General features: G+C 55.0%; 1 protein-coding gene across 2 annotated transcripts in view; it reads left to right on the top strand.

Moving 5' to 3' along the window:
- Positions 1–1,801: 1,801 nt before the first annotated feature.
- Positions 1,802–27,814, top strand: part of LOC144741330 (adhesion G protein-coupled receptor F5-like) — a 46,603-nt gene continuing 20,590 nt past the window's right edge. Inside the window, exons 1-10 of one of the 2 annotated variants that reach the window (XM_078623911.1) lie at positions 1,802–2,013; positions 11,557–11,701; positions 14,296–15,285; positions 17,859–18,101; positions 23,109–23,339; positions 24,026–24,163; positions 24,511–24,698; positions 25,513–25,719; positions 26,262–26,475; positions 27,283–27,487. In XM_078623911.1, coding sequence (XP_078480037.1) covers positions 1,975–2,013; positions 11,557–11,701; positions 14,296–15,285; positions 17,859–18,101; positions 23,109–23,339; positions 24,026–24,163; positions 24,511–24,698; positions 25,513–25,719; positions 26,262–26,475; positions 27,283–27,487 — 2,600 coding nt within the window. In that variant the 5' untranslated portion in view covers positions 1,802–1,974. The remainder of the gene's footprint in view (positions 2,014–11,556; positions 11,702–14,295; positions 15,286–17,858; positions 18,102–23,108; positions 23,340–24,025; positions 24,164–24,510; positions 24,699–25,512; positions 25,720–26,261; positions 26,476–27,282; positions 27,488–27,814) is intronic. The other variant, XM_078623910.1, reaches the window with a different exon arrangement.

Below are 27,814 nucleotides of genomic sequence, written 5' to 3'. Positions count from 1 at the left end.
CATTCACTCGCTCACTGAATAATTCATTTACTCGCTCACTGAATAATTCATTCACTCGCTCACTGAATAATTCATTCGCTCGCTCACTGAATAATTCATTCACTCGCTCACTGAATAATTCATTCGCTCGCTCACTGAATAATTCATTCACTCGCTCACTGAATAATTCATTCACTCGCTCACTGAATAATTCATTTACTCGCTCACTGAATAATTCATTCACTCGCTCACTGAATAATTCATTCGCTCGCTCACTGAATAATTCATTCACTCGCTCACTGAATAATTCATTTGCTCGCTCACTGAATAATTCATTCACTCGCTCACTGAATAATTCATTCACTCGCTCACTGAATAATTCATTCACTCGCTCACTGAATAATTCATTCACTCGCTCACTGAATAATTCATTCACTCGCTCACTGAATAATTCATTCGCTCGCTCACTGAATAATTCATTCACTAGCTCACTGAATAATTCATTTGCTCGCTCACTGAATAATTCATTCACTCGCTCACTGAATAATTCATTCACTCGCTCACTGAATAATTCATTCACTCGCTCACTGAATAATTCATTTGCTCGCTCACTGAATAATTCATTCGCTCGCTCACTGAATAATTCATTCACTCGCTCACTGAATAATTCATTCACTCGCTCACTGAATAATTCATTCACTCGCTCACTGAATAATTCATTTACTCGCTCACTGAATAATTCATTCACTCGCTCACTGAATAATTCATTCGCTCGCTCACTGAATAATTCATTCACTCGCTCACTGAATAATTCATTCGCTCGCTCACTGAATAATTCATTCACTCGCTCACTGAATAATTCATTTGCTCGCTCACTGAAAAATTAATTCGCTCGCTCACTGAATAATTCATTCACTCGCCCAATGAATAATTCATTCACTTGCTCACTGAATAATTAATTCGCTCGCTCACTGAATAATTCATTCTCTCGCTCACTGAATAATTAATTCACTCTCACTTAATTATTAATTCACTCGCTCACTGAATAATTAATTCACTCACTCATTGAATTATTCATTCACTCGCTCACTGAATAATTCATTCACTTGCTCACTTAATTATTCATTCACTCGCTCACTGAATAATTAATTCACTCGCTCACTGAATAATTCATTCACTCGCTCACTGAATAATTCATTCACTTACCAAATAATGTATTCACCAATGCACTCATTCATTCACCTAATCATTCATTCACCCATTAACTGATGCACTCATTTGTTCACTGAATCAATTCACTAATTCGCTGAATTATCCATTCACTAAATAAACAACTCACTCATTCACTGAATCACCCATTGACTGAATCATTCGTTCACTCTCGATTTAAAGCTTTCGTGACTGCAGGAATTCATCTTCTTGGTTCTTTCGGTAAAGTCACGTAGAAGGGAAGTAATAAAATAATAAAAATAAAACATAATAAAATAATTCTCACGACGTTTCGGCCACAACGCAAGCAGCCGTCCTCAGGTGGAGAACAGGTCTGTCGGAAAGACAGCGTCGTGAGAATTATGTTATTATGTTTTATTTTATTATTTTATTACTTCCCTTCTACGTGACGACTTAACCGAAAGAACCAAGAAGATGAATCCCTGCAGTCACGAAAGCTTTACATCGAAATGTCTTCATGTTGTTATTTTTTTTAGGGTTTTTTTTTCATTTTTTTTTATTTAATGCATTTTTGTTCTTTTTATTGTTTTATTTTTATTATTTTATTACTTCCCTTCTACGTGATGACTTTACCGAAAGAACCAAGAAGATTCGTTCACTAATCCACCATCTCCCCTACCCCAGCTACTTGTGAAGGTGCCTCCTGCTGCTGCTGCTGATTGGCTAACGGGTCTCGCCAAGTCGCCACCGATGAGTGTGTGGGGCCACTGATTGGACAACCTGAGGGGTCTGGTGGGGGGGGGGGCTCTGGGTGGCGAGGGGACCATGACGGGGCTCCGTGGGGGGCTGTCCCCCCTCGGCCTGGTGAGTTCACTACCGTCGTTACCATGGTTACCGTCGTTACCACGGTTACCATGGCTACCGTGGCAACCATTAACTCACACACTCACACCCACTCGCTCATCCACTCGCCCACTCATTCACTGACCCACCAACCCACCCACTGATTAAACAACAACAACATTCGTCACCACGACGCTTGTGCCAGGCTAGGTGCACGTTGAGGATGCCACGTGAAGTGTCAAACGCCCGCTGGCAGGAGGTCACGGGACAGACCCAGCAGGTGCCACGGGTTGGCTGAGACGACTGGCTGATGCACCACCCGTGCCCCCTACTGTGCCAACTTGCTGTGCATTAGCCACCCGGCGCTCCGCTCGTTGTTGTGAGCGTCGCTCCTCCGCCCTCCGTTGTTGTTGGAGGGCGACTGCCTCCAACTCCCCAGTAGCCTCAAGGTGCACCTAGCCTGGCACTGCCCAGTAGCGTCCTTCACGAGCCTCCTCCACAGAGGCCGATCTTGACACCGCTGGTACCAGTCATCGGCAAGTCCACTCAGCTCCACGTCCTGCTGTACCGCGTCACTCCATCTCCTCTCTAGCCCGTGCCGCGCCCGTTTAGCCCCCTCGATCCGGCCGAACAAAAGCTGTTTGGGCATGCGGTGGCTGGGCATGCGGGCTACATGGCCCAGCCAACGCAGCCTTGCCTGCCGGAGGAGCTCACCGATGGGACTTTGCCCAGATTTTTCAAGGATTTGTGAGCTCCTCACACAATCCAGCCTGGCTAAACCCAGGAAGGATCGTAGGCAGGCCAGCCTCAATGTTTCTAACCGACGAAGATGTTCCACCTTGATGACACAACATTTTTACGACACAAAATACCCAGGCAGGTGCTTAGTTTTGGTGGGGCTGATGGTAAGGCCCCACCTCTTAGTGGCAAGCTCCAGGTTCAGCAGCAGCGTCTCCAACTCCTCCTCAGAGTGAGCAGCAGAGGTGGGACAAAGTCATTGTTATGCAAGTCCAAGTCGAGTCGCAAGTCATCAAATTCATGACTCGAGTCTGACTCGAGTCCAAGTCACATGACTCGAGTCCACACCTCTGGTGAGCAGCAATTAGCAGATCATCGGCATACATAACGTGGTTGAGCATTAGGGAGCCATCCCTTGACCGCACCCAGGCATCGATCAGCCTCCCATAGCATCTGTACCAAATGGAAATTCCTCCGGTACAGCCATGGAAAGCTTTTCCAACTACGTGGTCGACAAATAAATAATGTGGGAGCCAGAGGACATCCCTGTCGCATCCCATGGTGAACAGGGAATGGCTCCGACTCCCAGCTACGCAGTTTTACCCAGGCCCGCTCACCATCATGAAGGTCCTTAATGATCGTGAGCAGAGGGGCAGGGACTCCGAAAGCACGAAGAACAACCCAGAGCCCAGGCCTACTGATGGTATCATAGGCCTTGACCAGGTCAATAAAGAAGAGATTTAGGATAATTGGTTTTTTACCCTTCTATCTGGCAACAAAACTGACACCTTTTTTTACAAGGAGTCATGTTTGCATAGACCACAATACCTGCAGCCATAATGCAAACAAAAAAACACAACTCTGGTAATGTATGCGCACTGTCCTTGAAGTTGATTGGTCCACACCCGAGACAGTTTTCCTTAGAGCCTAGTCTCACATGGGTTGGACCAGATGACGCCAAAAGGCGCACAACTCAAAGACAATGCACCATCAGAGTCTGAGAGCTCGGGGTGAAGCATTTACACCATTGGAACCTCATTTTCCAGTAAAAAATATGATAATTGTTTTTTTACCCTTCTGTCTGGCAACAAAACTGACACTTTTTTTACAAGGAGTCAAGTTTTCATAGACCACAATACCTGCAGCCATAACGCAAACAAAAAACACAACTGGCAAATGAGGTTCCAATGGTGAAGAGATGTAGGTTTTGTTGGAATTCCCTACACCTCTGCTGTAGCAGACAGACAGAGAATATGGCATCTGTGCAGGACCGCCCTTTCCTGAAATCGCATTAAGGCTCCACAAGCCTCTCCTCAGCGTGCCTAGGAAGGCGATGTTGAATAATCCTTGCCAGGACCTTTCCCGGCACACTGAGGAGTGAGATGCCCCTGTAGTTGTTACAGTCTGTGCGGTCCCCCTTCTGAAAGAGGGGGACCACCAGGGCATCCTTCCAATCCTGTGGAACCCCTCCAGTGGTCCAGACTGTTGTTATGATGTTACGTAGGGCAGTCTGTGCACAAACGCCACTCTCTCTCAGCATTTCGCTTGGGAGATCATCTCTGCCCGGTGCCTTTCCTGGTCTCAGATTCCGGATCGCCTTCAGTACTTCCTCAACAGATGGCACCTCAGCCAGCCACTCACAGGGGGTGAATTCTTCTTCCAATATTTGAGGCACTGCAGTCTCAGCAGCGTCATCCCCACTTTGCCCCATGGTCTTTTCCAGACTGAGGGATTTCCCTTCATCCCAAGACCTCACAGAAATGCTTCAGAAAATCTAAAAACCTGTTCCTGGAGGTCGGAGATCAGATCACCGTTCTTTCCCAGGGGATGGTGATAGGTGTGGCACTGCAAGTAACTTTTTTGTTGGAGTTGAAGAGCGATTTGTGATCGTGAGCAACTGAGGCAGACTCCATCTCCTCAGCACCCGCGACCACCACCCATCCTTGCAGCGCCTCACGGCTCTCCGAACTTTCGAGCAAAGGCTGCGGTAAACCTCCTCATTCTCTGACGTGGGATGCTGTAGACGATTAGAGTGGCCCTGTCGCTTTTTCTCAGCCAGCCTGAACACCTCCTCTGTCAGCCAGGGTCTCTGGGCAGGTTTGGACTGTGCACTCAAAGCAGCCATTGCAGCTGCATGAGCCACAGTCCTAAACCTCGCCCATTTCCCCTCGGTATCAGGAGGAGTGGGGGACGATGCCAACTCCAGCAGCAAGCGATGTTGACATTCTCGCTTGCAACTTTCATCAGCTAGCCGAGACCAGGCCGCCTTAGGTTTGAATGGGGTCCTGGGTGTACACCCACCACTAAAGTGGAAGAATGGCAGGCGCATCTTACAGATGACAAGCCGATGGTCAGTGGGCAGATCAGCTCCACGGTAGGTCCTGGTGTCAAGGACATGGGCCCGTATCCGCTGTTCCGTCACTATGTAGTCCAGCACATGTTCTTGCTTGGACCCGGCGTGCATCCACGATGTTGCGTGGATGCGCCGATGCCGGAACAGCGTGTTGGTAATTACAAGCCCATGGGCTGCACAAACATCTAGCAGCCTCCTACCGTTGTTATTGAGCTGATCTGGCCCATGCCTTCAAATCAATCCAGCCCAAGTGCCAGCATCGTGACCGACTCAGGCAGGATATCCCGAGGGGTCACTTTAGCCAGCACCTGTGACAGGAGGTCATAGAAGGCATCTGACTCATCGGCCTTGCCTGCATCCCTCCACGGTGGGGGCATAAGTAACCACGACCACCACTCCTCCGAGTCCAAAACAGCTTGGGACACCTCACTGGCACGCTCTCAAGCCCCATCCTTCTCTTATACAGAAGAAGAGCCACTTCCTGTAGAGGTGTGATCACCCCTCATTGTGACTGGAGCCAGAGCCGGTCCAGGGGACCTCCTGAATTCCACTCATTCACTCACCCACCCACTCACTCACATACCCACCCACTTACACTATCACTCACTCACATCCTCACTCACTCACACCCACCCACTCACTCACACACCCACTCACTCACTCACACACCCACCCACCCACTCACTCACACACCCACTCACTCACCCTACCACTAACTCACACCCACCCACTCACTCACACACCCACTCACTCACTCGCACACCCACTCACTCACACACCCACTCACTCACTCACACATCCACCCACCCACTCACTCACTCACACACCCACCCACTCACCCACCCACTCACCTACCCACCCACCTAACCCACTCACCTAACCCATCCACCTAACCCACTCACCTAACCAACTCACCTAACCAACTCACCTAACCAACTCACCTAACCCACTCACCTAACCAACTCACCTAACCCACTCACCTAACCCACCCACCTAACCCACCCACCTAACCCACTCACCTAACCAACTCACCTAACCCACCCACCTAACCCACTCACCTAACCCACTCACCTAACCAACTCACCTAACCAACTCACCTAACCCACCCACCTAACCCACTCACCTAACCCACCCACCTAACCCACTCACCTAACCAACTCACCTAACCCACCCACCTAACCAACTCACCTAACCCACTCACCTAACCCACTCACCTAACCCACTCACCTAACCCACCCACCTAACCCACTCACCTAACCAACTCACCTAGCCCACTCACCTAACCAACTCACCTAACCCACTCACCTAACCCACCCACCTAACCCACCCACCTAACCCACTCACCTAACCAACTCACCTAACCCACCCACCTAACCCACTCACCTAACCCACTCACCTAACCAACTCACCTAACCAACTCACCTAACCCACCCACCTAACCCACTCACCTAACCCACCCACCTAACCCACTCACCTAACCAACTCACCTAACCCACCCACCTAACCAACTCACCTAACCCACTCACCTAACCCACTCACCTAACCCACTCACCTAACCCACCCACCTAACCCACTCACCTAACCCACTCACCTAACCCACCCACCTAACCCACTCACCTAACCCACCCACCTAACCCACTCACCTAACCCACTCACCTAACCCACCCACCTAACCAACTCACCAAACCCACCCACCTAGCCCACTCACCTAACCAACTCACCTAACCCACTCACCTAACCCACCCACCTAACCCACCCACCTAACCAACTCACCTAACCCAGCCACCTAACCCACTCACCTAACCAACTCACCTAACCCACTCACCTAACCCACCCACCTAACCCACCTACCTAACCCACTCACCTAACCAACTCACCTAACCCACCCACCTGACCCACTCACCTAACCCACCCACCTAACCTACTCACCTAACCCACTCACCTAACCCACTCACCTAACCCACTCACCTAACCCACTCACCTAACCCACTCACCTAACCAACTCACCTAACCAACTCACCTAACCCACTCACCTAACCCACCCACCTAACCCACCCACCTAACCCACCCACCTAACCCACTCACCTAACCAACTCACCTAACCCACTCACCTAACCCACTCACCTAACCCACCCACCTAACCAACTCACCTAACCCACTCACCTAACCCACTCACCTAACCCACCCACCTAACCAACTCACCTAACCCACTCACCTAACCCACTCACCTAACCCACTCACCTAACCAACTCACCTAACCCACTCACCTAACCCACTCACCTAACCAACTCACCTAACCCACTCACCTAACCAACTCACCTAACCCACCCACCTAACCAACTCACCTAACCCACCCACCTAACCCACTCACCTAACCAACTCACCTAACCCACTCACCTAACCCACTCACCTAACCCACTCACCTAACCCACTCACCTAACCCACCCACCTAACCAACTCACCTAACCCACCCACCTAACCAACTCACCTAACCCACCCACCTAACCCACTCACCTAACCAACTCACCTAACCCACCCACCTAACCCACTCACCTAACCAACTCACCTAACCCACTCACTAACCCACTCACCTAACCAACTCACCTAACCAACTCACCTAACCAACTCACCTAACCCACCCACCTAACCCACTCACCTAACCAACTCACCTAACCCACCCACCTAACCCACTCACCTAACCAACTCACCTAACCCACTCAACTAACCCACCCACCTAACCCACTCACCTAACCAACTCACCTAACCAACTCACCTAACCCACTCACCTAACCCATCCACCTAACCCACTCACCTAACCCACTCACCTAACCAACTCACCTAACCAACTCACCTAACCCACTCACCTAACCCATCCACCTAACCCACCCACCTAACCCACTCACCTAACCCACTCACCTAACCAACTCACCTAACCCACTCACCTAACCAACTCACCTAACCCACCCACCTAACCCACTCACCTAACCCACTCACCTAACCCACCCACCTAACCAACTCACCTAACCAACTCACCTAACCCACCCACCTAACCCACTCACCTAACCCACTCACCTAACCCACCCACCTAACCCACTCACCTAACCCACTCACCTAACCCACTCACCTAACCCACTCGCCTAACCCACTCGCCTAACCCACCCGCCTAACCCACTCACCTAACCCACTCACCTAACCCACTCACCTAACCCACTCACCTAACCCACCCGCCTAACCCACTCACCTAACCAACTCGCCTAACCCATTCACCTAACCAACTCGCCTAACCCACTCGCCTAACCCACTCGCCTAACCCACCCGCCTAACCCACTCACCTAACCCACTCACCTAACCCACTCACCTAACCAACTCACCTAACCCACTCACCTAACCCACTCACCTAACCCACTCACCTAACCAACTCACCTAACCCACTCGCCTAACCCACCCGCCTAACCCACCCGCCTAACCCACTCACCTAACCAACTCACCTAACCCACTCACCTAACCCACTCACCTAACCCACTCACCTAACCAACTCACCTAACCCACTCACCTAACCCACTCACCTAACCCATTCACCTAACCAACTCACCTAACCAACTCACCTAACCCACTCACCTAACCCACTCACCTAACCCACTCACCTAACCCACTCGCCTAACCAACTCGCCTAACCCACTCGCCTAACCCACTCGCCTAACCCACCCGCCTAACCCACCCACCTAACCCACTCACCTAACCAACTCACCTAACCCACTCACCTAACCCACTCACCTAACCCACTCACCTAACCCACTCACCTAACCCACTCACCTAACCCACTCACCTAACCAACTCACCTAACCCACTCACCTAAGCCACTCACCTAACCCACTCACCTATCCCACTCACCTAACCGACTCACCTAACCCACTCACCTAACCAACTCACCAAACCCACTCACCTAACCCACTCACCTAACCTACTCACCTAACCCACTCACCTAACCCACTCACCTAACCCACTCACCTAACCCACTCACCTAACCCACTCACCTAACCCACTCACCTAACCAACTCACTTAACCCACTCACCTAACCCACTCACCTAACCAACTCACCTAACCCACTCACCTAACCCACTCACCTAACCCACTCACCTAACCCACTCACCTAACCCACTAACCTAACCCACTCACCTAACCCACCAACCTAACCCACTCACCTAACCCACTCACCTAACCAACTCACCTAACCAACTCACCTAACCCACTCACCTAACCCACTCACCTAACCCACCCACCTAACCCACTCACCTAACCAACTCACCTAACCCACTCACCTAACCCACTCACCTAACCCACTCACCTAACCCACTCACCTAACCCACTCACCTAACCCACTCACCTAACCCACTCACCTAACCCACTCACCTAACCAACTCACCTAACCCACCCACCTAACCCACCCACCTAACCCACTCACCTAACCCACTCACCTAACCAACTCACCTAACCCACCCACCTAACCCACTCACCTAACCCACTCACCTAACCCACTCACCTAACCCACTCACCTAACCCACGCACCTAACCAACTCACCTAACCCACTCACCTAACCCACTCACCTAACCCACCCACCTAACCCACTCACCTAACCCACTCACCTAACCCACTCACCTAACCCACTCACCTAACCCACCCACCTAACCAACTCACCTAACCCACTCACCTAACCCACCCACCTAACCCACTCACCTAACCCACTCACCTAACCCACTCACCTAACCCACTCACCTAACCCACTCACCTAACCCACCCACCTAACCCACTCACCTAACCCACTCACCTAACCCACTCACCTAACCCACCCACCTAACCAACCCACCTAACCCACTCACCTAACCCACTCACCTAACCCACCCACCTAACCCACTCACCTAACCCACTCACCTAACCCACTCACCTAACCCACCCACCTAACCAACTCACCTAACCCACCCACCTAACCCACCCACCTAACCCACTCACCTAACCCACCCACCTAACCCACCCACCTAACCCACTCACCTAACCCACTCACCTAACCAACTCACCTAACCCACTCACCTAACCCACCCACCTAACCCACTCACCTAACCCACCCACCTAACCCACCCACCTAACCCACTCACCTAACCCACTCACCTAACCCACTCACCTAACCCATCCACCTAACCCACTCACCTAACCCACTCACCTAACCCACCCACCTAACCCACCCACCTAACCCACTCACCTAACCCACTCACCTAACCCACTCACCTAACCCACTCACCTAACCCACTCACCTAACCCACCCACCTAACCCACTCACCTAACCCACTCACCTAACCCACCCACCTAACCCACCCACCTAACCCACCCACCTGACCCACTCACCTGACCCACTCACCTAACCCACTCACCTAACCCACTCACCTAACCCACTCACCTAACCCACTCACCTAACCCACCCACCTAACCCATTCACCTAACCCACTCACCTAACCCACCCACCTAACCCACCCACCTAACCCACCCACCTAACCCACTCACCTAACCCACTCACCTAACCCACCCACCTAACCCACTCACCTAACCCACTCACCTAACCCACTCACCTAACCCACTCACCTAACCCACTCACCTAACCCACCCACCTAACCCACTCACCTAACCCACTCACCTAACCCACTCACCTAACCCACCCACCTAACCAACTCACCTAACCCACCCACCTAACCCACCCACCTAACCCACTCACCTAACCCACCCACCTAACCCACCCACCTAACCCACTCACCTAACCCACTCACCTAACCAACTCACCTAACCCACCCACCTAACCCACTCACCTAACCCACTCACCTAACCCATCCACCTAACCCACTCACCTAACCCACTCACCTAACCCACCCACCTAACCCACCCACCTAACCCACTCACCTAACCCACTCACCTAACCCACTCACCTAACCCACTCACCTAACCCACTCACCTAACCCACCCACCTAACCCACTCACCTAACCCACTCACCTAACCCACCCACCTAACCCACCCACCTAACCCACCCACCTGACCCACTCACCTGACCCACTCACCTAACCCACTCACCTAACCCACTCACCTAACCCACTCACCTAACCCACTCACCTAACCCACCCACCTAACCCATTCACCTAACCCACTCACCTAACCCACCCACCTAACCCACCCACCTAACCCACCCACCTAACCCACTCACCTAACCCACTCACCTAACCCACCCACCTAACCCACTCACCTAACCCACTCACCTAACCCACTCACCTAACCCACTCACCTAACCCACTCACCTAACCAACTCACCTAACCCACTCACCTAACCCACTCACCTAACCAACTCACCTAACCCACTCACCTAACCAACTCACCTAACCCACTCACCTAACCCACTCACCTAACCCACTCACCTAACCCACTCACCCCTCCAGATGGTAGCAGTGAGTTTGTGCAACCTCCTCACCACCAATCAACAGTCGCCTTCAACCGTAACCTCCGACATGACAGCGGACGAGTCCTGGACAACATCTCACTGGATGTCTTCAACATCCCAACAATCGACGGAAATTGTTTCAGGTAAACTGGCGGTGGCTGCGAGATGTTAACTACCTCGCCTGGTATACGGGAGGTCGTGGATTCGATCCCAGACCCTGTCAATACCTGTATTTGATGAGATGTTAACTACCTCGCCTGGTAGACAGGAGGTCGTGGATTCGATCCCAGACCCTGTCAATACCTGTATTTGATGAGATGTTAACTACCTCGCCTGGTATACGGGAGGTCGTGGATTCGATCCCAGACCCTGTCAATACCTGTATTTGATGAGATGTTAACTACCTCGCCTGGTAGACAGGAAGTTGTGGGTTCGATCCCAGACCCTGTCAATACCTGTATTTGATGAGATGTTAACTACCTCGCCTGGTATACAGGAGGTCGTGGATTCGATCCCAGACCTTGACAATACTTGTATTTGACGAGCTGTTAACTACCTCGCCTGGTAGACAGGCCAGAAAGTGAGGGTCCAGGTATCGAACCCACGAACCTCTTGCAGAGCAGGCGAGGTAGTGAACACATCGCCAAATGCAGCCATCACTAGCGCCCGGGGTCGAACCCATGCCTCATAGCCAGCACGGCACCAGAGGAACTCACTCTACCAGCCTACGGTGAGTCCTGGACTTACCCACTCGCTCCCACTGGTGACTGACTGCAGTGAATTATGAATTATGTAGTGGTACTAGTACCAGTACCAAAGTGGTGAGTTCTGGGACTCACTCCTTCACTCCACTGGTGACTGACAGTAGTGGTACTAGACTCACTCCTTCACTCCACTGGTGGCTGACAGTAGTGGTACTGGACTCACTCCTTCACTCCACTGGTGGCTGACAGTAGTGGTACTGGACTCGCTCCTTCACTCCACTGGTGGCTGACAGTAGTGGTACTGGACTCACTCCTTCACTCCACTGGTGGCTGACAGTAGTGGTACTGGACTCGCTCCTTCACTCCACTGGTGGCTGACAGTAGTGGCACTGGACTCGCTCCTTCACTCCACTGGTGGCTGACAGTAGTGGTACTGGACTCGCTCCTTCACTCCACTGGTGGCTGACAGTAGTGGCACTGGACTCGCTCCTTCACTCCACTGGTGGCTGACAGTAGTGGTACTGGACTCACTCCTTCACTCCACTGGTGGCTGACAGTAGTGGTACTGGACTCGCTCCTTCACTCCACTGGTGGCTGACAGTAGTGGTACTGGACTCGCTCCTTCACTCCACTGGTGGCTGACAGTAGTGGTACTGGACTCGCTCCTTCACTCCACTGGTGGCTGACAGTAGTGGTACTGGACTCACTCCTTCACTCCACTGGTGGCTGACAGTAGTGGTACTGGACTCGCTCCTTCACTCCACTGGTGGCTGACAGTAGTGGCACTGGACTCGCTCCTTCACTCCACTGGTGGCTGACAGTAGTGGTACTGGACTCGCTCCTTCACTCCACTGGTGGCTGACAGTAGTGGCACTGGACTCGCTCCTTCACTCCACTGGTGGCTGACAGTAGTGGCACTGGACTCGCTCCTTCACTCCACTGGTGGCTGACAGTAGTGGTACTGGACTCGCTCCTTCACTCCACTGGTGGCTGACAGTAGTGGCACTGGACTCGCTCCTTCACTCCACTGGTGGCTGACAGTAGTGGTACTGGACTCGCTCCTTCACTCCACTGGTGGCTGACAGTAGTGGTACTGGACTCGCTCCTTCACTCCACTGGTGGCTGACAGTAGTGGTACTGGACTCGCTCCTTCACTCCACTGGTGGCTGACAGTAGTGGTACTGGACTCGCTCCTTCACTCCACTGGTGGCTGACAGTAGTGGTACTGGACTCGCTCCTTCACTCCACTGGTGACTGACAGTAGTGGTACTGGACTCGCTCCTTCACTCCACTGGTGGCTGACAGTAGTGGTACTGGACTCGCTCCTTCACTCCACTGGTGGCTGACAGTAGTGGCACTGGACTCGCTCCTTCACTCCACTGGTGGCTGACAGTAGTGGTACTGGACTCGCTCCTTCACTCCACTGGTGGCTGACAGTAGTGGTACTGGACTCGCTCCTTCACTCCACTGGTGACTGACAGTAGTGGCACTGGACTCACTCCTTCACTCCACTGGTGGCTGACAGTAGTGGTACTAGACTCACTCCTTCACTCCACTGGTGGCTGACAGTAGTGGTACTAGACTCACTCCTTCACTCCACTGGTGGCTGACAGTAGTGGTACTGGACTCGCTCCTTCACTCCACTGGTGACTGACAGTAGTGGCACTGGACTCGCTCCTTCACTCCACTGGTGGCTGACAGTAGTGGCACTGGTCTCACTCCTTCACTCCACTGGTGACTGACAGTAGTGGCACTGGTCTCACTCCTTTACTCCACTGGTGACTGACAGTAGTGGCACTGGTCTCACTCCTTCACTCCACTGGTGACTGACAGTAGTGGCACTGGACTCGCTCCTTCACTCCACTGGTGGCTGACAGTAGTGGTACTGGACTCGCTCCTTCACTCCACTGGTGGCTGACAGTAGTGGCACTGGTCTCACTCCTTCACTCCACTGGTGGCTGACAGTAGTGGTACTGGCTCGAGTGGTACTGGACTCACGATCACCTATCTGCGTACCTCTGCTGTCTTTGCAGAGAGCAGTTCGTCCGAGTCTACCGTAACGAGCGCTGTCACCACCGATGACCCAAGTTACGCCACCACCGCCACCACCGCAATGATCACAACGAGTATCACGAAGGAACCTATCGAAACGAGCTCTACCGTTCCGCCTGGTTCCAGTACTCTCTCTGAGATCACTGCAATAAGTACGAGCGTGGAAAGTGGCGGTACCACGCCTAACACTGATTATACCATCATACCTACTACTACCACCACACCTTCTACTACAACTACCATACCTCCCGCCACAACTACTACTACTACTTCTACTGCCACGCCTACTAATCCTACAACTGCCGTTCCGCCTGGTTCCAGTACTCTCTCTGAGATCACTGCAATAAGTACGAGCTGGGAAAGTAGCGGTACCACGCCTACCACCGGTTATACCATCACACCTAATACTACTACTACCACCACACCTTTTACTACAATTACCATACCTCCCGCCACAACTACTACTACTACTACTGCCACGTCTACTAATCCTACTACCACCGTGCCTCCCGGCACAACTACCATGGTGCCTACTACCACAACTACTACCGTGCCCACCACAACTACCACGGTGCCTACAACTACCACCGTGCCCACCACAACTACCACCGTGCCTCCCGGCACAACTACCATGGTGCCTACTACCACCACTACCACCGTGCCCACCACAACTACCACCGTGCCTCCCGGCACAACTACCATGGTGCCTACTACCACAACTACCATGGTGCCTACTACCACCACTACCACCGTGCCCACCACAACTACCACGGTGCCTACAATTACCACCGTGCCCACTACAACAACTACCACGGTGCCTACTACCACCACTACCACCGTGCCTACTACCACCACTACCACCGTGCCTACTACCACAACTACCACGGTGCCTACTACAACGACTACCACGGTGCCTACTACCACCACTACCACGGTGCCCACTACAAGGACCACGACGCTGATACCTCCTCGTGAGTACCGCCTCGTGTGACCCGCCATCAGTTGGACCCCGTGTGGAGGTACGGCAGAACCTCTGGTCACGAACGCTTCTGACCACGACCAAATCGGGTTCCCACCAATAAATGAACAACATTTTTTAATCTGGCCACGAACACAAACTCTGGTTCATATTCTTAGGTTTTTTCGGTAAAGTCACCGTGTAGGTAAAAAATTAAAATTAATAAAAGTTAAATAAAATAAAAATCACGACGTTTCGGAGGCAACACAAGCTTCCGTCTTCAGGTGGAACCGTCACAGCCACGACAGCTGTATCAAGTAAATGAGAGATTACAAGAGCTACCACTCCGTATATATAATGGTTGAAGAGGGGAAGGGCTAAGTACGGCACACTTTTTATTAATATGGTAAGGTGAGGCTTAAGCCTAAGAATAGACTGCATAACAAAAGACTGAGCCTTTGTTATGGAGAGGTACGGTTTGTGACTACGCCTAGCCTACATAACAAAAGTGTGAAAAAAAACTAAACCTGGTAAAACAAAACTGGCTGTCTATCAATAACCTGTAATAGTTGTCTGTCAAATAAGATGGTCCAACTAAGTGTAGTTAAATCTTTTTCGCATGGTTAATCACATCTTTAGGGTGGCGATCAAAAATGGCCGCGGCCGATTTCCCCTTCAGCGGCCATTTTGTTTTTGTAAGCGCCAAATTTCCTGTCGTTTGTTTACAAACGACAGCGACCCGCGCGTGGCCGCTTGCTCAGTCAGTCTCGCTTAGTAATCGGTCTCGGCCAGACGTGCGCTCATTCGCCGTGAACTCTGTGCAGTATTTTGTGTATTTTTGCATTAATTTAGAGAGCGAAAGCGCCGAGTACGTAAATCGCTAACATAAGAACCCGTTAATCTCTTCTCGCATCATTCAATCGATGATGCGGCGAAGTAAACGTTCACACGATGTTACGGTGAATGCTTCCAAAAACAATACCGTACCCAAATATTACTGTTAACTTACTTTCAACAGAAACATGAATTGCTCATGCGAATATTCTCTCTCTCAAAATCGACCGACTGATGTAGCAGACGAAACGATCATCTTGTTGAACGATTCTAAACCTCGACGCGGCAATGTTAGTTTTATTCTTTAGTTCTTTCGGTTAAGTCACGTATAAAGATAAAATAATGAATTAAATAATAGCTATTATTTTATGTATTATTTTATCTTTAGACGTGACTTAACCGAAAGAACCTAAGAATAATTGCTGCAGTCACGAAAGCTCCAAAATTGAGAATGTTAGTTTTCTCTGTTGTTCAAGGTTTTCTCAGTGTTAGTCAATGTTTTTACATTTAGTTTACTATCACACTGTGAATTCTATGGCATAATTAACTATTTTTGTGCTTAAAAATCTTTAAAAAAACAATGTTTATATACAGTTCGTAGGAGTCTGGAACGGATTAATCGTATTCACACACAATCCAATGGGGAAATTAGGTTCGAGTCACGACCAAATCGGGTTGCGACCAAAGTTATGGAACGAATTATGGTCGTGACCAGAGGTTCTACTCTATGTTGGAGGTGATATGTTGAGTGGTACTCTCTACTTAGCCACACAGGAAAAGGTGCACCGGGTAGTCTCTAGCAGGCTGTAGGGGCAAGTGTTGTTAGCGAGTAGCACCTATGAAGGCCGGCACAGCACACGAGGGGGGTGGGTGGCCAGCACCACGCCCGGCCGCCTTTGTCTCCCCAGTGGCGATGTTTACACAACGCACCAGGTACTCATTTGCGGCTGAGTAGACCTAGGGGAGGCCCAGGGCCAGGTCAGATAATCGTCACTGACGGTGTTGGCCGTGAGCGGGAATCGAACCCGGGTGGCCAGGTTCGTAGCGCAGCGTAGCGCTAACCGCTACACCCACCACTCCCCACACACCCACTCACCTAACCACCCACTCACCTAACCACCCACTCACTAACCACCCTCTCACCTAATCACCCACTCACCTAATCACCCACTCACCTAATCACCCACTCACCTAATCATCACCCACTCATTCAGACTCAACAACAGCAGGCATCGTCAGGTTCCAGGGATCGAACCCACGACCTCCTGTAGATCAGGCGAGGTAGTCAACATCTCACAGGGTCCAGGGATCGAACCCACGACCTCCTGTAGACCAGGCGAGGTAGTCAACATCTCACAGGGTCCAGGACCAAACCCACGACCTCCTGTAGACCAGGCGAGGTAGTCAACATCTCACAGGGTCCAGGACCAAACCCATGGCCTCCTGTAGACCAGGCGAGGTAGTCAACATCTCACAGGGTCCAGGGCCAAACCCACGGCCTCCTGTAGACCAGGCGAGGTAGTCAACATCTCACAGGGTCCAGGACCAAACCCACGGCCTCCTGTATACCAGGCGAGGTAGTCAACATCTCACAGGGTCCAGGACCAAACCCACGGCCTCCTGTATACCAGGCGAGGTAGTCAACATCTCACAGGGTCCAGGACCAAACCCACGGCCTCCTGTATACCAGGCGAGGTAGTCAACATCTCACTCGCCACTGGGTAAGCGGGGGATTGTGTGGGGGGCTCCCAGTGCCGGACTTGCTGGTGACCTGCCAACGCGGGAACGGAGCGGCGGGTCCCTGCGGCGAGCTGGTGGAGGGACTGTGGGTGAGGTTCTCCGTGCGGGTGACGGGGACCTTCCCGCCCCTCGTGAGGGCCGCGTGGACCCTCAACGGGAGGACGCTGCAGTCCGGATCGAGCGTCATCATCGGCGTGGCCTCTGGGGGCAGCGTCCCCACGCTGGAGATAACGTCGCTGCGCACGGCACACCAAGGTCACGCTGCACACACCACCTACTCAACACTATCAGTGCTACTACTACTACCACTACTACCACTATCACTACTACCACCACTACTACTATCACTACCACTACTACTATCACTACTACTATCACTACTACTATCACTACTACTACTACTATCACTACTACTACTATCACTACTACTACTATCACTACTACTACTATCACTACTACTGTCACTACTACTACCACTACTACTACTGTCACTACTACTACCACTACTACTACTGTCACTACTACTACCACTACTACTACCACTACTACTACTACCACTACTACTACTGTCACTACTACTACCACTACTACTATCACTACTACTACTACCACTACTACTACTGTCACTACTACTACCACTACTACTGTCACTACTACTACTGTCACTACTACTACCACTACTACTGTCACCACTACTACCACTACTACTACTACCACTACTACTATCACTACTACTACTACCACTACTACTACTACTACTACCACTATCACAACTACTATCACTACTAATACTGTCACTACTACCACTACTACCACTATGACTACTAATACTATCACTACTACTACCACTATCACTACTACCACTACTACCACTACCACTACTACCACTATCACTACTACCACTATCACTACTACCACTATCACTACTACTATCACTACTACTACTATCACTACTACTACCACTATCACTACTACCACTACTACCACTACCACTACTACCACTATCACCACTACTACCACTACCACTACTACCACTATCACTACTACCACTACTATCACTAAGCAGCTATTGCAGCTGCCTGAGTCACAGTCCTAAACCTCGCCCATTGACCCTCGACATCAGGAGGAGTGGGGGACGATGCCAACCCCAGCCGCAAGCGATGATGAAATTCTCGCTTGCAACTTTCATCGGCTAACTGATAACAGGCCACCTTAGGTTGGAATGGGGTCCTGGGTGTACACCCACCACCGGAGTGGAAGAATGGCAGGCGCATCTTACAGATGACTAGTCGATGGTCAGAGGGCAGATCAGCTCCACGGTAGGTCCTGGTGTCCAGGACATGGGCTCGCATCCGCTGGTCCGTCACTATGTAGTCCAGCAGATGTTCTTGCTTGGACCCGGCATGCATCCATGATGTTGTGTGGATGCGCCGATGCCGGAAGAGCGTGTTGGTAATTACAAGCCCATGGGCTGCACAAAAATCTAGCAGCCTCCTACCATTGTTATTGAGCTGATCTGGCCCATGCCTTCCATTCACTCCAGACCAGGTGCCAGCATCATGACCAACTCGGGCATTGAAGTCACCCAACAAGATTACTCTATCCCGAGGGGCCACTTTAGCTAGCACCTGTGACAGGAGGTCATAGAAAGCGTCTGACTCATCGGCTTTGCCTGCATCCCTCCACGGATGTTCGTCTTCGGTGGGGGCATAAGTAACCACGACCACCACTCCTCGCCTCCGGTTGATGGGAAGGCGAGCCCAAAGTATCCTGGGGCTTACAGCTTCCCACACCTCACCGCCACGCTCCCACGCCCCCTTCATTCTTTTGTTCAGAAGAAGAGCCACTCCCTGTTGTTTGGCAGTCTCCTGCCCCGAGTAGAGGACTGTCCACCCCTCATGGTGGCAGGAGCCAGAACCGGTCCACCGCACCTCCTGAATGCCACAGAGATCTAGGCGGTACCGGTCCAGCTCCCGACAGAAGAGTGGCAGCCTCTCCTCCGCAGTGAGCATTTGAACATTCTATGTGGCCATCCATAGTGGCTTTTTGTTCTTTCTGGAGGAGCCCCGAGGGTGAAGATTCCATTTCCTGGCTCCACCAAATGGGGTTTGGCCAGGAGACGTCATTGACGCCTGTCCCCCCGGGGCCTCCGGCACAAGCTTATTAGATAGATATTTTAAACGCGGGTTTGTGGTAATTTACCACACTCACTCACCCACCCACTTACCCACTCACCCACTCACCCACCCACTCACCCACCCACTCACCCATTCACCCATCCACCCACCCACCCATCCACCCACTCACCCAGCCACCCACCAACCCACACCCACCCACCCATCCACACTCACCCACCCCCTCACCCACCCACTCACCCACCCACTTACCCACTCACCCACTCACCCACCCACTCACCCATTCACCCATCCACCCACCCACCCATCCACCCACTCACCCAGCCACCCACCAACCCACACCCACCCACCCACCCATCCACACTCACCCACCCACTCACCCACCCACTCACCCACCCACTCACCCACCCACTTACCCACTTACCCACCCACTCACCCACCCACCCACTCACCCACCCACCCACCCACCCGCCCACTCGCTCACTCACCCATCCACTCACCCACCTACCCACTCACCCACCCACCCGCACACTCACCCACCCACCCACTCACCCACCCACCCGCCCACCCGCCCACTCGCTCACTCACCCATCCACTCACCCACCCACCCACTCACCCACCCACTCACCCGCTCACCCACCCACCCGCTCACCCACCCACACTCACCCACCCACCCACTCGCCCACCCACCCACCCGCCCACCCACCCACCCACTCACCCACCCACCCACCCACTCACCCACCCACCCACCCACTCACCCACCCACCCACCCACCCACTCACCCACCCGCTCACTCGCTCACTCACTCACCCACCCACTTACCCACTCACCCACTCACCCACCCACTCACCCACCCACTCACCCACCCACTCACCCATTCACCCATCCATCCACCCACCCATCCACCCACTCACCCTGCCACCCACCAACCCACACCCACCCACCCACACCCACACTCACCCACCCACTCACCCACCCACTCACCCACCCACTTACCCACTTACCCACCCACTCACCCACCCACTCACCCACCCACTCACCCACCCGCCCACTCGCTCACTCACCCATCCACTCACCCACCCACCCACTCACCCACCCACCCACCCGCACACTCACCCACCCACTCACCCACCAACCCGCCCGCCCACCCGCCCACTCGCTCACTCACCCATCCACTCACCCACCCACCCACTCACCCACCCACTCACCCGCTCACCCACCCACCCGCTCACCCACCCACCCACACTCACCCACCCACCCACTCGCCCACCCACCCACCCACTCACCCACCCACCCACCCACTCACCCACCCACTCACTCACCCACCCGCTCACTTGCTCACTCACTCACCCACCCACTTACCCACACACCCACTCACCCACCCACTCACCCACCCACTCACCCACCCACTCACCCATTCACCCATCCACCCACCCAACCATCCACCCACTCACCCAGCCACCCACCAACCCACACCCACCCACCCACCCACACCCACACACCCACTCATCTACCCACTCACCCACCCACTTACCCACCCACTCACCCACCCACTCACCCACCCACCCACTCACCCACCCACCCACTCACCCACCCACCCACCCACCCACCCACTCACCCACCCACTTACCCACTTACCCACCCACTCACCCACCCACTCATCCACCCACCCACTCACCCACCCGCCCACTCGCTCACTCACCCATCCACTCACCCACCCACCCACTCACCCACCCACCCGCACACTTACCCACTCACCCACTCACCCACCCACTCACCCACCCACTCACCCACCCACTCACCCATTCACCCATCCACCCACCCACCCATCCACCCACTCACCCAGCCACCCACCAACCCACACCCACCCACCCACACCCACACTCACCCACCCACTCACCCACCCACTCACCCACCCACTTACCCACTTACCCACCCACTCACCCACCCACTCACCCACCCACCCACTCACCCACCCGCCCACTCGCTCACTCACCCATCCACTCACCCACCCACCCACTCACCCACCCACCCGCACACTCACCCACCCACCCACTCACCCACCCACCCGCCCACCCGCCCACCCGCCCACTCGCTCACTCACCCATCCACTCACCCACCCACCCACTCACCCACCCACTCACCCGCTCACCCACCCACCCGCTCACCCACCCACCCGCTCACCCACCCACCCACCCACACTCACCCACCCACCCACTCGCCCACCCACCCACACTCACCCACCCACCCACTCACCCACCCGCCCACTCGCTCACTCACCCATCCACTCACCCACCCACCCACTCACCCACCCACCCGCACACTTACCCACTCACCCACTCACCCACCCACTCACCCACCCACTCACCCACCCACTCACCCATTCACCCATCCACCCACCCACCCATCCACCCACTCACCCAGCCACCCACCAACCCACACCCACCCACCCACACCCACACTCACCCACCCACTCACCCACCCACTCACCCACCCACTTACCCACTTACCCACCCACTCACCCACCCACTCACCCACCCACCCACTCACCCACCCGCCCACTCGCTCACTCACCCATCCACTCACCCACCCACCCACTCACCCACCCACCCGCACACTCACCCACCCACCCACTCACCCACCCACCCGCCCACCCGCCCACCCGCCCACTCGCTCACTCACCCATCCACTCACCCACCCACCCACTCACCCACCCACCCGCACACTCACCCACCCACCCACTCACCCACCCACCCGCCCACCCGCCCACTCGCTCACTCACCCACCCACTCACCCACCCACTCACCCGCTCACCCACCCACCCGCTCACCCACCCACCCGCTCACCCACCCACCCACACTCACCCACCCACCCACTCGCCCACCCACCCACCCGCCCACCCACCCGCTCACCCACCCACCCGCCCACTCACCCACTCGCCCACCCACCCACCCGCCCACCCACCCACCCGCCCACCCACCCACTCACCCACCCACCCACCCACCCACCCACTCACCCACTCACCCACCCACTCACCCACTCACCCACCCACTTACCCACTCGCCCACCCACCCACTCGCTCACTCACCCACTCACCCGCCCACCCACCCGCCCGTCCACCCTGCAGGTCGCTACGTCTGCACAGCATCCTGGGGACCCGGTGAGACCCACACGGCCACGGCTGAGCTGCTGGGAGTGACCGCCCTGCCGGTCATCGACGGCGCCGCGACCTCCTTCCCGCAGCTCAGCGGCCCCTGCCAGGAGCTCGTGTCCCCGATCTGCTGCCTGCGCAGCCTGGAGGACTCCAACGTCAATGTCACGTGGACCCAAGGGAACCAAATGGTGTCCGGTCCGAGTGGTGAGTCCACCACTACCAGCACTACCACTACCACCTCCACTACCTACACCACTACCATCACTACCACCACCACTACCACTACTACCGCCACTACCACCACCACTACCACTACTACCGCCACTACCATCACTACCACCACCACTACCACTACTACCGCCACTACCACCACTACCACCACCACTACCACTACTACCGCCACTACCACCACTACCACCACCACTACCACTACTACCGCCACTACCACCACTACCACTACCACCACTACCTACACCACTACCATCACTACCACCACCACTACCAGCCCTACCACCTCCACTACCTCCACCACTACCACCACCACCTCCACTACCTCCACCACTACCATCATTACCACCTCAACTACCACCACTACCACTACCATCACTACCACCTCCACCACTACCACCACCACCACTACCTCCACCACTACCACTACCACCACTACCACTACCACCTCCACCACCTCCACCACTACCACCACTACCACCTCCACCACCTCCACCACCTCCACCACCACCTCCACCACCACCTCCACCACCTCCACCACCACCTCCACCACCTCCACTACCACCTCCACTACCACCTCCACCACCACCACCACCACCTCCACCACCTCCACCTCCACCACCTCCACCGTCCTCTCTCTCCCCCCCGTCTCCACGCACCAGTGATGGACCCCAAGGAGCTCTGCTCCACGTTGGATGTGGCTGGAGGCTTCCCGTGCCCCGGCTCTGTCTCCTATTCCTGCTCCTTCTCCAACGCGGCAGGCCGCGTCGCCTGGACCATCACCCTCACCGGCTTCAAAGGTCAACCACCACCACCACCACTCAACCACCAACACCACTCAACCACCACCACCACTCAACCACCACCACCACCACTCAGACACCACCACCACCACTCAACCACCACCACCACTCAGCCACTGTTGTTGTTGATGTGCTTGTTGTTGTTGTTGTGGTTGTTGTTGTTGATGTGGTTGTTATTGATGTGGTTGTTGTTGATGTGGTTGTTGTTGATGTTGTTGTTGATGTGGTTGTTGTTGTTGTTGATGTGGTTGTTGTTGATGTTGTTGTTGATGTGGTTGTTGTTGATGTTGATGTGGTTGTTGTTGATGTGGTTGTTGTTGTTGTTGGGGCTCACCGCCGCGTAGTGGCGGAGCCGAGATGCCTGGTAGACGAAGCTTGGCCCGAGACCCCCGTGAGTCAAGCGGCGTTCCTCCCGTGTGACGCCGGCTACGAGGGCTCGGTGAGGAGGGAGTGTGGGGGAGGCGGCGTGTGGGGAGAGCCCGTCAAGAACTGCACCTCCACAGGACTCGTGGACATCCTCGCCAACATCACGGTAAACTCACTCAGCCACCCACTTAGTTACTCACTCAGTCACTCACTCACTCAGCCACTCAGTCACTCAGTCACTCAGCCACTCACTCACTCAGCCACTCACTCAGTCACCCACTCACTCACTCAGTCACTCACTCAGTCACCCACTCAGCCACTCACTCAGCCACCCACTCACTCAGCCACTCACTCACTCAGTCACCCACTCACTCAGCCACTCACCCACTCACTCAGTCACTCACTCAGCCACTCACTCACCCACTCAGCCACTCACTCACCCACTCAGCCACTCACTCAGTCACTCAGTCACTCAGCCACTCACTCACTCAGTCACTCAGTCACTCACTCACTCAGTCACCCACTCACTCATCCACTCACCTACCCACCCACTCACCCCCTCACCCCCCCTCACCCCCCCTCACCCCCTCACCCCCACCCCACGTGCCCCCCCAGCTGGTGGAGCAGGGCTTGGTGTCAGTGGAGGAGCAAGGTCCGGCCCTCATGAGGGAGCTGTCGGCCATCACTCACTCAGCCACTCACTCACTCGCTCACCCACTCAGCCATTCACTCACCCACTCACTCACCCACCCACTCACTCACTCACCCACTCACTCACTCACTCACCCACCCACCCACCCACTCATCCACCCACTCACCCACCCCCTCACCCACTCACTCACTCACCCACCCACCCACCCACTCGCTAACTCACCCACCCACCCACCCACCCACCCACTCACTCACCCACCCACCCACCCACCCACTCACTCACTCACTCACCCACCCCCTCACCCCCCCTCACCCCCACGTGTCCCCAGCTGGTGGAGCAGGGCTTGGTGTCCGTGGAGGAGCAAGGCCCGGCCCTCATGAAGGAGCTGTCGGCCATCACGAGTGGCGGTGGCGAGGGTGGCGAGGGACCTGCCCAGCTGCTCGACGGCGACGTGAGGGCGGCGAGTGGCGCCCTGCAGGCCATGGCCAGAGCCTCCACTCAGCAGGAGGCGCTGTTCAGTCGTGATGTCACCACGGTGGGTGCTGTGATGTCACCACGGTGGGTGAGGTGGGCATTGTGACGTCACAATGGTAGGTGTTGTGACGTCATAATGTTGGGTATGGTGAGCAGTGCGGGGACGTCACCCACCACCCACCACCCACCACCACCCACCACCACCACCACTTACCACCACCACCCACCACCACCACTCACCACCACCCCCCCCCCCCACTCACCACCACTCACCACCACCCCCCCCCCCCCCCCCACCCACCACCACTCACCACCACTTACCATCACTCACCACTCACCACCACCCACCACTCACCCCTCCCACCCCCACCACCCCCACCACCCCCCCCACCCCCCACCCACCAACCCCCCCCACCCCCCCCCACCACCACCCACCATCACCACCCACCACCACCCCCTCCCCCCCACCCACCCACCACTCACCACCACCACCCACCACCACCCACCATCACCACCTACCACCACCCCCTCCCCCCCACCCACTCACCACTCACCACCACCACCCCCCACCCCACCCCCCCCCACCCCCACCCCCCCCCACAGGACTTCTTGACGTCAGCCAGCAACCTGCTGGCCTCTGACCTGGCCCCCACGTGGCAGCGTCTGCAGAGCTCCCGCGAGATGGACAGCGCCTCGCTGCTGCACTCCGTCGAGAGCTTCACCGCCGCCATCGACAACCGCGAGGAGATGGTGGACAAGGACGTGGTGGACGAGGTGGACGGGGGGATCTTACCTCGCTCCAGGATCCGGCGGCAAGGTGAGACATGCGTGACACCCACAGAGACCCATAGACACCCACAGAGACCCATAGAGACACCCATAGAGACACCCATAGAGACCCACAGAGACCCACAGACACCCACAGAGACCCATAGAGACCCACAGAGACCCACAGACACCCACAGAGACCCATAGAGACCCACAGAGACCCATAGAGACCCACAGAGACCCACAGACACCCACAGACACCCACAGAGACCCACAGAGACCCACAGAGACCCACAGAGACCCACAGACACCCACAGAGACCCATAGAGACCCACAGAGACCCATAGAGACCCACAGAGACCCACAGACACCCACAGACACCCACAGAGACCCACAGACACCCACAGAGACCCACAGAGACCCACAGAGACCGACAAACCGGCGTCCAATTTAGCGTCGTGAAAAGACGCAGAGTCAGAGGTGAGCGGGGTGAGCACGTTCAACAATCATCACAGGCGGTGACGTCACAATCATCACAGGCGGTGACGTCACAATCATCACAGGCGGTGACGTCACAATCATCACACGTGACCCCCCAATCGACCCACTCACTCCCCACGTGACCCCCCAATCGACCCACTCACTCCCCACGTGACCCCCCAATCGACCCACCCACTCCCCACGTGACCCCCCAATCGACCCACTCACTCCCCACGTGACCCCCCAATCGACCCACTCACTCCCCACGTGACCCCCCAATCGACCCACTCACTCCCCACGTGACCCCCCAATCGACCCACTCACTCCCCACGTGACCCCCCAATCGACCCACTCACTCCCCTCGTGACCCCCCCAGGCTCCGAGCAGCCGTTCATGGTGGAGACGACCAACATCGTGCTGATGGGCACTCACTACCGCGGCGGCGACGACACCGCGGCAAACCCCGCGGCCTACGCCAAGAAGTTTGTCGTGTCCGGCCTGGCGGTCAGTGTGGACATCGACGCCGACACCATCGCGGCCATCTACAAGGGGAACATGTCCATCGCTAGCGTCGCCTTCGGGTGAGTGGGTGGGTGAGTGGGTGAGTGGGTGGTGAGTGGGTGAGTGGGTGGGTGGGTGAGTGGGTGGTGAGTGGGTGAGTGGGTGGGTGAGTGGGTGAGTGGGTGAGTGGGTGGGTGAGTGGGTGAGTAAGTGGGTGAGTGGGTGGGTGAGTGGGTGGGTGGGTGAGTGGGTGGGTGGTGAGTGGGTGAGTGGGTGGGTGGTGAGTGGGTGAGTGGGTGAGTGAGTGGGTGAGTGAGTGGGTGGTGAGTGGGTGAGTGGGTGGGTGAGTGGGTGAGTGAGTGGGTGAGTGGGTGGGTGAGTGGGTGAGTGGGTGGGTGGGTGGGTGG

This window comes from Lampetra planeri, unplaced genomic scaffold (genome assembly GCF_965212315.1).
Source record: "Lampetra planeri unplaced genomic scaffold, kcLamPlan1.2.h2 scaffold_506, whole genome shotgun sequence".
Classification (NCBI taxonomy): Eukaryota; Metazoa; Chordata; class Hyperoartia; order Petromyzontiformes; family Petromyzontidae; genus Lampetra; species Lampetra planeri.
This window is presented reverse-complemented; position numbering and strand designations above follow the sequence as displayed.